Source organism: Lepidochelys kempii, chromosome 1 (assembly GCF_965140285.1).
Source record: "Lepidochelys kempii isolate rLepKem1 chromosome 1, rLepKem1.hap1, whole genome shotgun sequence".
Lineage (NCBI taxonomy): Eukaryota > Metazoa > Chordata > Testudines > Cheloniidae > Lepidochelys > Lepidochelys kempii.
In genome coordinates this window covers 8,142,769-8,157,568 of record NC_136380.1, presented here as the reverse complement: position 1 = coordinate 8,157,568, position 14,800 = coordinate 8,142,769, and the positions used below count along the sequence as shown (strand labels likewise).

General features: G+C 44.7%; 1 protein-coding gene across 7 annotated transcripts in view; it reads left to right on the top strand.

Moving 5' to 3' along the window:
• STIM1 (stromal interaction molecule 1) overlaps window positions 1–14,800 on the top strand; it is a 200,768-nt gene that overhangs the window by 151,347 nt on the left and 34,621 nt on the right. For all 7 annotated transcript variants that reach the window (XM_073333046.1, XM_073333067.2, XM_073333056.1 and 4 more), the window contains one exon: window positions 13,970–14,147. In XM_073333046.1, the coding sequence (XP_073189147.1) occupies window positions 13,970–14,147 (178 nt within the window). The remainder of the gene's footprint in view (window positions 1–13,969; window positions 14,148–14,800) is intronic.

The window sequence follows — 14,800 nt, the reverse complement described above, 5'->3', positions numbered from 1 at the left end:
GAATATGAAATTATTTCCGTATACTTCTTTATGTAGTCATACGCCAGCAGTGCCTAGAACCATCTTCATCACACACAGAGACATGCCTTCTGCAAAGGGTCCATTCAGTTTCTCTCTTTGTACTTAGATAACAAGTCTGCATTGTTTGTTTGCATTCTAGCATCTAGCACTTTAAATGTATTTAATCAAATGTTGGTGGGCTGAGAAAAGCAATAACTAAGATTTATTCCTATATAAACACCGTACTTGTTTAGTGTGTAGCAGATGGCTTCAGTTTTTGTTTATCAACAAAGAGGCTAGTTGTTTAAAATTCTGATAATGAGATGCTCCAGTTTAAAATGAGTTTTTTGTTTTAATTTGCAAGGTGAACATTGTACCATTTCTATTGAACTGCAGAAAAGGTCCTATCTCAGACCTTTCGGGATATGTTCCCTTTGCATTTTGGCCTGTGCTTTTCCGTTGGCCAATTTCTGCTGAAGTTCTGGTAGTCGTAGGCCTGGTGTGCACCTAAAATTTAAGTTGACATAGTTACGTCACTCAGGGAGCTATGCTGACTTAACCCCCAGTGTAGACACATCTAGGTCGATGAAAGAATGCTTCTGTTGGCCTAGCTACCATTGCTCAGGAAGGCAGTGTTCCTGCAATGAAGGAAAATTCCTGTCATTGGTGTAGGCTGTGTCTACAGGGTTATACGGCAGCATAACTATGCCAAGGTAGTCCCTGGAATGTAGACATAGCCCTTTTCTGACAAACAATAGGAGATTATTTCCCAGCCTTAAGGATGCCAGATTAGTTTTTGGTGAAGTAAAGAAGAGTAGGAATGGCTGGAGGAAAGCTGTATGACTCCAGATTTGTTTTGCCCTCCGCTGTACCAACATGCGTCTCCTCCTGTGACTAAAGTATCAGGTAAATCCTTGGAAGCAGCCCGTCTTCAGTCCCTGCTCCCATAGTGCTCTTTAACATAGCCAGCCACAGGACCAGCCCGTGTGTATGTGGCTGCAGGCTCCCATGGCACACAGCCCAGCCATAAGGGCACATATGGTCCAGCCTCATGGCCATCCTCACTTTGATCAGCATGTAACCTTCTCGTGAGGTAGGGAACAGGAAAGGATAGCAAAATGCGAGTATCACAGCAAAACTGAACAAGAAAAATAATGCCCAGAAAAGAGGAGACGGCAGCAACTGTACTGGGACATGACACAAGGCAGCATGTCAAGAAGCCAGTCTATCCCAGCTGGGGCCTCTGACCAGAAACATTCGAGGGCACATCTACACTTAAAATGCTGCATCGACATAGCTGCACCAATGCAGCCGTGCCGCTGTAGCACGTTAATGAAGACACTCTAAGCCGATGGGAGAGAGCTCTCCTGTGGGCGTAGTTAATCTGCCTCCCTGGAGGTGGTAGCTACATCGGCAGGAGAAGCAGTTCTGCCAACATAGCACTGTCTACATGGGGGTTAGGTTGTGTCAAAGTTTGACTCAGACTCACAATTTATCAGACCACTCTGTTTTATTAGCAAAGCTGCTCTGCCAATACATTTAGAAGTGAGCCCCCCGAGTGGGACATGTCTCTTAATTTATACAGTTTTTTGGAGAACAAGTTACAGAGAAGTTACAGACAAAAGAAGAAAAAGATTTTAGTCACCACCCTTCGAGATCCCTGAGACCAGTCACGTATCTTCAATTACCTGCCACCCTTAACAATCTCCTTTAACAGCTTCCAGTTAACTTAACTAATTGCCCTTCACACCTTCCATTCTGATGCCTGCTTCTTAGACGTGCTGGCTCTATCTTAATTGCTTCTCCATTCAAAAGCTAACTGTCCCTACCTGTGCTCCCTCAGATACTTTGTAACATGTTTTGGCATGCCCTCTCATATACAATGTATCCAGCATGTCCCCTTATACAACATTATACTTATACAATGTTATACTTCCACAGTTGCTATAACAACATTGCTCAGGAGTGTGGATTTTTCACACCACTAAGCGATGTAGTTATACTGATAAAAGTCTGTAGTGTAGACCAGACCTGAGAAATACCGAAATAGGGTGTTCTCTAAATCTCAAGGCTGTAACACTGAGGATGTCACATGCTCATTGCTCAGAACTCTCGTTAGTGGCATCTCTTTCCTGCAGCTGCAGTTTGAGTTTTAAATGGGGGTGCTGCTGTATGAACTGAATCAGGGAGGAAATCAAATTAATCAAGAGCCATCTATCATATATAATGGAAGGAGTCTGTTTATATCATGATTCACCAGTCTCCCATTGCCTTATGATAAATACCCAGAATGTTCCCGAGTGCTCCTCTTCATCTTCCCCAGTAGTAGCAACCGCATCGTACTTTGGTTCAGTGCTCACATCTTCCATGCCGGTGATATTCTCAGAATAGCGTCAGTAGCACCTGTTCTCAATCCACTGGCCACTTATCTGCTGTCTTCAGGGTCCAGCTTTTCTCTTTGTTCCCAGGGTGAGCAAATGCTGTGAAAAGAGACAAAATTAGTATTTGCAGTTTTGTGGCCTTTTTGGTGTAGTTATCCTTCCCGCACCTCCAGGCAATCTGTCTGATGGGGGATATGCTTGTAGTTTTACTCCAAAAGAGCTTGGGTTTCTTGCATGTTGAAAATACTATAGCCACTTTTCACTGGGTAACCTCAGCACAGCCCTCCTCAGCACAGGTAGCACAGATTCTTCACATCCATTTCTTGTGCCATTTTGCATATGCTCATTGCTTTTGTCTTTTTGACTTCTTGTCACGGAGGCATCTCCTTCTGGCAGCTCTGGGGATCAGCTCTTGCCAGGTTCTGCCTTCCCCTGGTGGTGTCTCTACCCATCGTCTCTTTCACCTTGCAGCTCCTCTCACTCCTGGAGCTGCAGCTTGCTGTCTGTGGCTTGGCCCTCCGGCCAGGTCACTAAGGTCCTCCCCTTCCAGTGGAATCTCACTCCTTCTGGACCAGCTGTCCGTCTGGCATCTCCAAAGCCCTGTGCCACTTCCCAGTGGTTGTACCTTGGGTTCCATCCCAGGGACCCTAGAACATGCAGCATGATCCTAGCCTAGTCAGCAGCCTATGGCACGCGTGCCAAAGGCGGCACGTGAGCTGATTTTCAGTGGCATTCTGCTGCCAGTCTGGGGTTCCGTCCGCAGGCCCTGTGCCAGTCTAGGGTCCCAGCCACTGGCCCTGCTCAGCCCATTGCTTGCCTGGGGATATTGCAAAACTCAGCAAGGAAAAGCAAGGGCAAGGATCACAGTAAACTGGTAAGATCTGCATTTTAATTTAATTTTAAATGAAGCTTCTTAAACATTTTAAAAAGCTTATTTACTTTACATACCACAATAGTTTAGTTATATAATATAGACTTAGAGAGAGAGACCTTCTAAAAATGTTAAAATGTATGACTGGCATGCGAAACCTTAAATTACAGTGGATAAATGAAGACTTGGCACACCACTTCTGGAAGGTTTCAGAGTAGCAGCCGTGTTAGTCTGTATTGGCAAAAAGAAAAGGAGGACTTGTGGTACCTTAGAGACTAACCAATTTATTTGAGCATAAGCTTTCGTGAGCTACAGGTGTCCTCCCTCCGTCCCCCACTCCCCCCGCTGTTCTGCTAGTAATATCTCACCTTAAGTGATCACTCTGGTTACAGTGTGTATGGTAACACCCATTGTTTCATGTTCTCTATGTATATAAATCTCCCCACTGTAGTTTCCACTGAATGCATCCGATGAAGTGAGGTGTAGCTCATGAAAGCTTATGCTCAAATAAATTTGTTAGTCACTTCTGAAAGGTTGCCGACCCCTGTCCTACCCTTGCTGCTGTTTCCCTGGACTTCTTCCTACATAACTGGCTCTCCTCTCTCTTTGGGCTTGCCAGACCACTCTCCCTCCTCACAGGGAGTGACAGTGGCCTCCTTCCCTGCAGCCCCCCTTTGCTACTTGCAGCTTCTGGGCTTTGTACAGGTCCTCTTGTTCCTGCCCAGCCGTGCCTGCTTCTAATTAGTGGCCTCCTTGTAGCCTACATCTCTCCCCTACTTGCTGCTTAATTAGGCCTGACTGGCCTAATTTACCCTCTCAGGGCCAGTGTGGGGAATACACCCCATCACACTTCCCAGCCACAGACTTCAGCAGCAGTGTACTTGAGTAACTCCAGAAATCATGACTCATCCTAACTGAAAGGGTGATCCCATCAGATTAATGCAGCTTCATTTCCAGCAGAGTGAATGTTGTTATTGGCATCCTAGAGAAACCTAAAGTGTATAGACCAAGACCACTGGGAGCAAAGGTCTATAATGCGTTACACTGCATAAAAGATTGAGCTGATGAGGACCGAGCCAAAGTGAAAAGCTTGCTCATGAGTCAATGACTGCTGGTAGTGTCACTTTTCAGTTTGTTCCTCTCCATTACTCATTTAGCATTTATAGAAGAAATGAGCAAGATCTAATCCTAATATTCTTTTAGGTGGTCTTGGTAGAAAATCAAATAACAATTCCTTTGATTAGGCATAATGTTCTCCCTCTCCACGTCATGCGAAGTATGTTCCTATCTTTCTCGTTTATACTTCAGGTTGCGAAGACATGTAAACTGAACTCATGTGGATTAAGAAAAGGAGTACTTGTGGCACCTTAGAGACTAACCAATTTATTTGAGCATGAGCTTTCGTGAGCTACAGCTCACTTCATCAGATGTTGAAGTGAGCTGTAGCTCACGAAAGCTCATGCTCAAATAAATTGGTTAGTCTCTAAGGTGCCACAAGTACTCCTTTTCTTTTTGCGAATACAGACTAACACGGCTGTTCCTCTGAAACCTGTCATGTGGATTACTTTCTCTTTCAAACCTTATTTGCTGCATTTTCTAACTCAGGCCTCCAGAGATGGCAGAGGTTCAGCAGTGTTTAGCTTGTCCCCCAGAGGGTGAAATGTGGTATTTCATCCAGTTTGTCTGCTGAGGTTCACTGTGACCCTTTCCCCTTTCATTCATTTTCTCCACTTCTGCAGGATAGAACAGTTGCTGCACATGGTGGCTTATCTTGGCTTGAAGCCTTTTGTGAGCTTTCCCTATGCAGAACAGTCTCTGAGTCTGCCAGCTGGTGCTGCCATTCAGGCGACCCAGCCTGCTCATTGATACATGCTGCTTTCTTTGTCGCGTTTCCCAGGGTCTGCTTCTGCATGTCTGCTTCCGCTGCGTGTGCTCACATAGTGCTTGATGATGTAGTTCTCAGATTAAGCTACACATGCCTTTCCATGGGCTGTCATGCTTCATCTGAGAACCGTCATTTCCATTTCCACTGGCATGTAAGCATGAGTGAATTCAGTCTCTCCCCCCCAGTTCTGTGGTATTTCTTTCTTTCACTGCAGCAGTGGGTTCATTTGGCTTTTTCTTTTTCTCATGCTGCATAGATTATAACTACATTGCTGGCATGTTTCTTGTATGCAGTTGAGGGGACAGTTTGACCACTGAAGGCAGCAACTACTGATGTGATGTGATGTGATGTGATCTGATCTGATATCAGCACCTGGCAGAGGGCGTGCCAGGGTTTTCAGTCCTTGTTTTGAATCCTGTTGAGCTGAGCTGGAGGGACCCAAGTGTGCTGTTTTCCTGGAGGTGCACTGATATACAGAGATTACAAAAACATACTGATTCCCAGAACAAAAACCAAATACTGAATCGTTAAGGTCATCTTTTGTTCATTCCCTGTCCATCTCTCTCTCCTTTGTGGGCTGGTCAACATCCTCTTCTTCCACTTCCTTTAATCAGCAGCTCATGATGTTTTGGCTCCATATCGGTGTCTGCAGCTGGATTTTTAGAACTATTCAGTTCCATCATCCTTGTCTTCTTTGCCTGGTGCATGGATTCAATGAGAGGGAGGTGAATTGATGTCGAAGTCTATTGACTATACTGGATTCCAGTAGGTGTGCAAATGTAACCCACGCACCTTCTCGGTGTGGTGCTCTGTCCCATCTAGTGGCACGGAGAACACTTAAAGACAAAGCAATTAATGAGTCTGCTCTACAGCCTTAGCTAACAGCCAGCTGGCTTTTAGCTCATGCGGGAGAGGCTCATGCACTAAGCTCCAGAGGTCCCAGGTTTGATCCCACCTGCTGACGACCGGGGTCTGTCGGCGTTAGAAGTAGGGGCTCACCTGGGATTTCAACTGGGAAGTCTCTGAAGCTCGTGACATAGAATCATAGAATATCAGGGTTGGAAGGGACCTCAGGAGGTCATCTAGTCCAACCCCCTGCTCAAAGCAGGACCAATCCCCAACTAAATCATCCCAGCCAAGGCTTTGTCAAGCCTGTCCTTAAAAACCTCAAAGGAAGGAGATTCCACCACTTCCCTAGGAAACGCATTCCAGTGCTTCACCATCCTCCTAGTGAAATAGTTTTTCCTGATATCTAACCTAAACCTCCCCCACTGCAAGTTGAGACCATTACTCCTGCTTCCTTAGGTAGGGGAAGTAGGTAACCCACACACATTCTGGATGTGCCGTTAGATTGAACTATTAATCTACTGTAGAACCAGCAGGTTTCAGAGTAACAGCTGTGTTAGTCTGTATTCGCAAAAAGAAAAGGAGTACTTGTGGCACCTTAGAGACTAACCAATTTATTTGAGCATAAGCTTTCGTGAGCTACAGCTCACTTCATCGGATGCATACTGTGAAAGTGTAGAAGGTCTTTTTATATACACACACAAAGCATGAAAAAATACCTCCTCCCACCCCACTTTCCTGTTGGTAACAGCTTATCTAAAGTGACCACTCTCCTTACAATGTGTATAATAATCAAGGTGGGCCATTTCCAGCACAAATCCAGGGTTTAACAAGAATGTCTGAGGGGGTGGGGGGGGGTGTAGGAAAAAACAAGGGGAAATAGGTTACCTTGCATAATGACTTAGCTACTCCCAGTCTCTATTCAAGCCTAAGTTAATTGTATCCAATTTGCAAATGAATTCCAATTCAACTGTTTCTCGCTGGACTCTGGATTTGAAGTTTTTTTGTTGTAATATCACAACTTTCATGTCTGTAATCGCGTGACCAGAGAGATTGAAGTGTTCTCCGACTGGTTTATGAATGTTATAATTCTTGACAACTGATTTGTGTCCATTTATTCTTTTATGTAGAGACTGTCCAGTTTGACCAATGTACATGGCAGAGGGGCATTGCTGGCACATGATGGCATATATCACATTGGTGGATGTGCAGGTGAACAAGCCTCTGATAGTGTGGCTGATGTGATTAGGCCCTGTGATGGTGTCCCCTGAATAGATATGTGGGCACAGTTGGCAACGGGTTTTGTTGCAAGGATAGGTTCCTGGGTTAGTGGTTCTGTTGTGTGGTATGTGGTTGCTGGTGAGTATTTGCTTCAGGTTGCGGGGCTGTCTGTAGGCAAGGACTGGCCTGTCTCCCAAGATTTGTGAGAGTGTTGGGTCATCCTTCAGGATAGGTTGTAGATCCTTAATAATGCATTGGAGGGGTTTTAGTTGGGGGCTGAAGGTGACGGCTAGTGGCGTTCTGTTATTTTCTTTGTTAGGCCTGTCCTGTAGTAGGAGACTTCTGGGAACTCTTCTGGCTCTATCAATCTGTTTCTTCACTTCCGCAGGTGGGTATTGTAGTTGTAAGAATGCTTGATAGAGATCTTGTAGGTGTTTGTCTCTGTCTGAGGGGTTGGAGCAAATGCGGTTGTATCGCAGAGCTTGGCTGTAGACGATGGATCGTGTGGTGTGGTCAGGGTGAAAGCTGGAGGCATGTAGGTAGGAATAGCGGTCAGTTGGCTTCCGGTATAGGGTAGTGTTTATGTGACCATCGTTTATTAGCACTGTAGTGTCCAGGAAGTGGATCTCTTGTGTGGACTGGACCAGGCTGAGGTTGATGGTGGGATGGAAATTGTTGAAATCATGGTGGAATTCCTCAAGGGCTTCTTTCCCATGGGTCCAGATGATGAAGATGTCATCAATATAGCGCAAGTAGAGTAGGGGCGTTACAGGACCAGAGTTGAGGAAGCGTTGTTCTAAGTCAGCCATAAAAATGTTGGCATACTGTGGGGCCATGCGGGTACCCATAGCAGTGCCGCTGATCTGAAGGTATACATTGTCCCCAAATGTGAAATAGTTATGGGTAAGGACAAAGTCACAAAGTTCAGCCACCAGGTTAGCTGTGACATTGTCGGGGATAGTGTTCTTGACGGCTTGTAGTCCATCTTTGTGTGGAATGTGGGTGTAGAGGGCTGCTACATCCATAGTGGCCAGGATGGTGTTATCAGGAAGATCACGATGGATTGTAGTTTCCTCAGGAAGTCAGTGGTGTCTCGAAGGTAGCTGGGAGTGTTGGTAGCGTAGGGCCTGAGGAGGGAGTCTACATAGCCAGACAATCCTGCTGTCAGGGTGCCAATGCCTGAGATGATGGGGCGCCCAGGATTTCCAGGTTTATGGATCAGCTCTCCAACACCACTTTCTACAAGCCATTACCCTCTGATCCCACTGAGAGTTACCAAAAGAAACTACAGCATTTGCTCAAGAAACTCCCTGAAAAAGCACAAGATCAAATCCGCACAGACACACCCCTGGAACCCCGACCTGGGATATTCTATCTACTACCCAAGATCCATAAACCTGGAAATCCTGGGCGCCCCATCATCTCAGGCATTGGCACCCTGACAGCAGGATTGTCCGGCTATGTAGACTCCCTCCAGGAGTAAGCGAGATATCTAGAAAACTGATCAAGGAAACATGACCACTTAGGACAGTGGTTCTCAACTCTGGTCCACCGCTTATCCCATCTAGTGGCACTGAGACCTCTTAGAGAGAGTTAAAGGAGTCTCCTGTACAGCCTTAGCTAACAGCCAGTTGGCTTTTAACTCATGCAGTAGAGGCTCATGCACTAAGCTCCAGAGGCCCCAGGTTTGATCCTGCCCAACGACGACCAGGGTCTGTCGGCGTTTCGCAAAGATATCTGTAAATGGAATAAATATTGCTCTTTTCATTTCTTTCACGAGCACACGTATCACTTTGTAGTGGCACAAATTACTGTAAAATGCTAATTATATCAACTTTTTGCTTTTCCTTCAAGGTTTGGTCAAGTGCTGTCTTTCTGCCCTGTAACCGATTGTTTCTTGACAGCATGAGAACCGTCTCAAGCAGTGGGGGCTTCATCTCTTATCTGCTCATCTCCCAAGCTTTCCCTAATCCTTGGGCTTTAGGAGGAAAAGATGGTGCAACATTTCATATGCCCTTCTGAATATCCTGTCTGTTTCACATCACTCGGTCCTTCATGAATACATCAGGGGCACAGGTGCATTCCAGGAGGTATAGCAAGCACGTCCTGGTTAGGAATAGATTGTGTTAATCCATTTTTATCCTGTTTCCTGCCCGTGTCCCATCTGCCAGACTTCTCATTCCAAAGATCCGTAGTGTCTTGTGCATAGTTGCTCTTTCCCCTCTCTGCCTTTGTATATGTTTATCTTACCATCTGTACTGTACCTTCTACATGATAGGATATTATAAATGGCACATTTTTACAGGCTTGAGTCTTAGTGTGATGTGGTGTTGCCAAATGTCAAACAGAAAGATTTGTGAACAAATGAAAAAGGTAACTTGGAGTTGCAACACTTCTGTCTCTTACCTGGTACTTAAAGCCTGTTGTTAGTACCCAATGACAAAAAGAAAAATGCATCCATTAGCTTCTTGGCAATAATCTTAAACCTTATTCATTTCTCCTAGATTAAAGGGAAAAGAAATCTGGGTCACTCCAGCTTGGCCCAAACTGAACTCGAAATTTACACATGAGGAGACCCAAATGGAGTTTATTGTGGTGGGGGAGCTGAGACACCCCACAGCTCTGAGCAAGGTGGGCAGGATTGGTGGTGAAGTCACATGCAGAGGGGTACCAGCCCAGCCACCCACTCATTCCTCCTCATTCAGGAGAGAATAAGAAATGTAAAAATCCAGCATTTATTGTTTGAGTCATTACCACAGCAAACAGGAGGCACCAGAATAATCTGCTTAGGGGAAAGGAGCCAACTTCACAAAGACATAATGGAAATTTCCCTGGGAAATACAGCATTGTAGTAGGTCTTGAAGGTGCCTGTTAACCCACTCTTACTGCTAGGATCCAAAACCAAAAGCTGTTAAAACTTAAACCGGATGGGTCTTTATAGTATGCTATGTCAGATAATGGCCTCTCTTAATGTCTTCCAGTATCTTTGCCTAAATCTCCAGGAAAGGATGGAAATAAAAATGGGACTTTGAGCTCTGTCCTACTCAGAAATCACTCTTCAGCAAATGTCAGCACACAGCATGTGGACCACTTATGTCCTCAAAATAGGGCTCCAGTGGGGGTTGAGCCCTGCATAGGCTTCTATGCAATGTAAATCATGGGTAATCTAGGAATCACTAGCTCCCCATCCGTGATGATCTCTCACTTTTTTCAAGTGATGAGGCACCTCATTGCATTTGTCTGCTATCCTGAGTCTAAGCCATACTTTCACACCTGGAATTGCTGTCTAATAATTTCATAGATTCATAGATTTCAAGACCTGAAGGGACCATTGTGATCATCTAGTCTGACCTTCTCTATAACACAGGCCACAGAACTTCCCCAAAATAATTCCTAAAGCAGATCTTTTGGAGAAACATCTAATTGTGATTTAAAAATTGTCCATGATGAGAATCCACCACGGCCCTTGGTAAATTGTTCCAGTGGTTAATTACTTCCACCTTTAAAAAATGATGCCTTATTTCCAGTCTGAACATATCTAGCTTCAACTTCTAGCCATTGGATCATGTTACATCTTTCTCTGCCAGATTAGAATAGGGGAGTAGGAGCCAGAACTGCTGGGTTCTTTTTTCCCAGCTCTTACACTGACTTTTAATCTTGGACATGTCACTTGTTCCTCAGTGTATCCATCTGTAAAATGTGTGTAATGTATTGTCTACCTCTCAGAGGTGTTGTGAGGCTTAATTTATGTCTATAGAAGTGCTTGAAGTTCCTCAGATTAAAGAGGGTGTGGAGGGAAAGTAACTATTTTCTATCATCTTTAAATTATCTATATGTGATTTTTCTAGGCACTTTGGGATCTGTCACATGAAGTTTTAGCCATTTGTTTTTTGAACTTCCATCACAAATACTCAACTTCTCCTTGTCAAGCTATTCCTACTGACAGGACTAGGAGGAGCTGGATGCTTATTTGATGGGGCTCACTGCGTTACGAGAAGTATCTAATCCCAATAAATCCCACCTTTACCTGTTGGACCACAGTGGGTGAAATCGCCCTCCAGCCTAATTACTGTTGGTGGAAGAATCTCACAAAAAGTACCTTATATAGCATTTGGTCTGTGAGAGGGAGCATGGCTTCCGGGGTCTGTATACACTACTGCTGAGGTGCAGGCTTCTTCACATGGGAAGGAAGAGCGGGGGATGTCATCTGATCTCCCCCCCCTTCCCCCAAAAAAGACACTTTCTTTCTTTATAAGGTAGCTGTGAGAATGCATTACACAACTTAAATGATAATCCCTCTAAGAACCGATCTTGCGTTGCTTGTGTGCCCTCTTATGGCTCTTTGGATCTCAGCCACCCTAATCTCTGAATCCAGAAATGGTCTGATTGCTCCAAGTACTTTGGAAATGCCCTGCATCCTCAGGGTTAAGTATTCAGTTGAGGGTAGGGGAGTTATGTAAACTCCTCATAAAAATCCTTCCATTTTAGATGAAGTGAGACGCTCCTCTTAATTATTGATTCCTGGGATGTTTCTTCTGATTCCTCCTCTTATAGCTGCCAAGTGAACAGACTCCTGTGGGCCTGGTCTGCAGCCCTGACTCATCCAAGTAGGCTTTTGCAGAGTTGACTTGAATGTAGCTGATGGCTGCAGGATCTAGCTCAGTGTTTGTCCCAGTGAGAGGAAACAGAAACATAGTTTGGGTTAAATATTAAAGGTGGCTAATGTCTGATATTCTCTGTCCTTGGAAATCCTAGTAAGAGTCTATTTTTCCAGGATTTTTCATAAATTATACACCAGAGGTAACCCCTAACCCCCAGTGTGGTTAGATGCCCAGCTATGATGACTGTTGTTCCCATGCAAAAGGTTAAATTACTTAGCCTAATTAGGGCATTGGGAAAGAATTTCATATCTTTCTAGGTTCTGTTTATTTATCTTAGGGCTTTATGGCGCCTCTCATCACTGTAGGATCTAAGCATATTCCCTTTAAAATCAATAGCAATAGCAAGTTCCCAAGTGGACTTCATTCACCTATTGGCACTTCTCCCTTTTTGAGGTTAACATTCTGCTAACAACAACAGGGTGGGGTGGGATTTAGATTTTATTAATTCGATCCTTTTTATTGGTAAGGGCTTAGAGAAAGGGGCTATCAGTGTTGTGTGTCACTATTAAGATAAAGTGACTTCTTTATATATGAAGATTTTGCAATGTTCTCTAAAGATAATCAGACTCCAAATTTGCCTCATCTTTTCTGCAAGTTTGTTCTGTAGCCAGATCCCCTCATCAGAGAATGCTTTCTCCCCAGCTCTCCTGTGCTTTGTCTTGGGCTTTGTGATCTGTATTGGCCCAAAGGAGTGCAGCTGTCATAGTGGTTGGCAGATCAGCATTCAGTCTGGGACACGACCTGTTTGTGACATTCCCCTCTGGTGTTATCTGGACCGGTGATCTGCTAGGTCACTCCAATCCTTGACTCTGGGAGCCAGCCTTAGCCTGCTCTGCTGTGAGAACCCCCACTCCTGGGCTGTTCACGCACAGCCTCTGGCATGTAAGCTGCTACCAGCTACTTGCAGCCGAATGACACTAGCGGTCCCAGACACAACCCTAGAAACCTCCATCTTGCAGTGTCCAGTTATGCCTGCTGGATGCTGCAAGCTTATATGAGTTCTTGATCTGTACCACGGTTGTTATCCCATGGGGAGTCTCTCACATGCTTTAAACCAAACACACTGCTTCAGGTAGAATAAACAAACAAATTTATTAACTATGAAAAATAGATTTTAAGTGATTGTAAGTCAAAGCATAACAAGTCGGATTTGGTCAAATGAAATAAAAGCAAAACGCATTCTAAGCTGATCTTAACACTTTGAATGTCCTTACAAACTTAGAAGCTTCTCACCACTGGCTGGCCGGTTGCTCTTCAGCCAGGCTCTCCCCTTTGATCAGCACTTCAGTTGCTTGGTGGTGGTGTCTATAGATGGAGGTGGAAGAGAGAAGAAGAGCATGGCAAACATCTCTCCCTTTTATCATGTTCTTTCTTCCCCCTTGGCTTCTTCCCCACCCCACCCCCAACCCCCGCCTTCAGAGTCAGGTGAGCATTACCTCATCGGAGTTCCAAACTGACCAAAGGAAGGGGAGTGACTCCCTCGAGAGTCCAACAGATACTTTTGTTGCTGTCTAGGCCAGTGTCCTTTGTTCCTGTGAGGCTGGGTTTGTCCCATACGTGCCCTGATGAGGTGTGAACTGCCTCTCAGCTTTTGGAGGGTTTTTGCCTGGGCTTATTTTAAGCCGTGAGGTCACATTTTCAGCCTCATAACTATATACATGAAATTATAACCTATAACCTTACTATAAAAATCATGCTCAGTGCATCATGAACCTTCCAAAGACACCCAAGATGACAAACTTTGCATTGGATACCACACAATCATTTTACAAGGATGAACATGGGTGTTCCCCTGAGGTACAGAGCGTCACACCATTAAATTAAGGGTTCTTATATCATGCCCATCGCAGTAGTGTCTGAGTCTTCTCTCCAGTATTGGTTTGGGATCATCTGTTAAGGAAAGTAGGTGTGTTTTCTGGTGATTTCAAGGGGATTTGTAGGTATGGGTGGGCATCACTCCTTCCTGCCTGCTGTATTTCTAGATCCATAATTCTTTCTAATGCTGTTAATTTTTTCCCTGTGGTGCAAAGATAACATTGCAAAGCACATCATCCTATTTCCGTCTTTGAATTAAACTATCTATTTGTAACTCTTTTTTCCCCAGTAACTCGTCATAACCACCTAAAGGATTTCATGTTGGTGGTGTCCATTGTCATTGGAGTGGGTGGCTGCTGGTTTGCCTACATCCAGAACCGCTACTCAAAGGAGCATGTGAAGAGGATGATGAAAGACCTAGAAGGGCTTCACAGAGCTGAGCAGAGTCTGCACGACCTTCAAGAAAGGTGAGTCCTACTTAACCACCTACCTCCAGGGAAAGCTTAAATCTCTACTGTTAGTTTGGATTAAACCAGTAGCAGTCAGCCTCTTATGCTGTATGGGTATCAGCCATAACCTTAGGTGATCATAGCAAACCGGTTACCCAGTTGACATTACTGATGTGGCTGCACAGTCTTTGAATGCATTTGGTCAGCTAGTTAAGAAATTTGGACATAACTTCACACTTGCCACTCCCTGCACAATGTGCACCGGTTAGATGTACTTGGGATGTGTCCCATGAAGACTAGAGGAGTTAAAACTAGCCTCAGATGCTATTATAAGGGCCTGCGGCTGTCGTGTAAAGTCACTATGCTGCATTGGCAGCATGAGCCACAAGCATCTTATGTATTTTTAGTGGACTTGAGCAGCACAGATAGTAGTTCAGACTGAAGGCTGATTTCCACCCTAATTCCCTTTTGTTGATTGCTCATGTTTTTCTCAAATTCAGGCTGAGCTGTAGTTTTTGTACAGAGAATGAATTTTGTGGGAACGTTTTCACCAAATCAGTTGTGCTGTCTTTGAGACAGTTAAATGTGAAGGGCCTAATTCCACCCCCCCCACCCCCCCTGAGTCCATCATATCCCAACTAGAACTTTCGTACTTTGAGCATTAACAACTG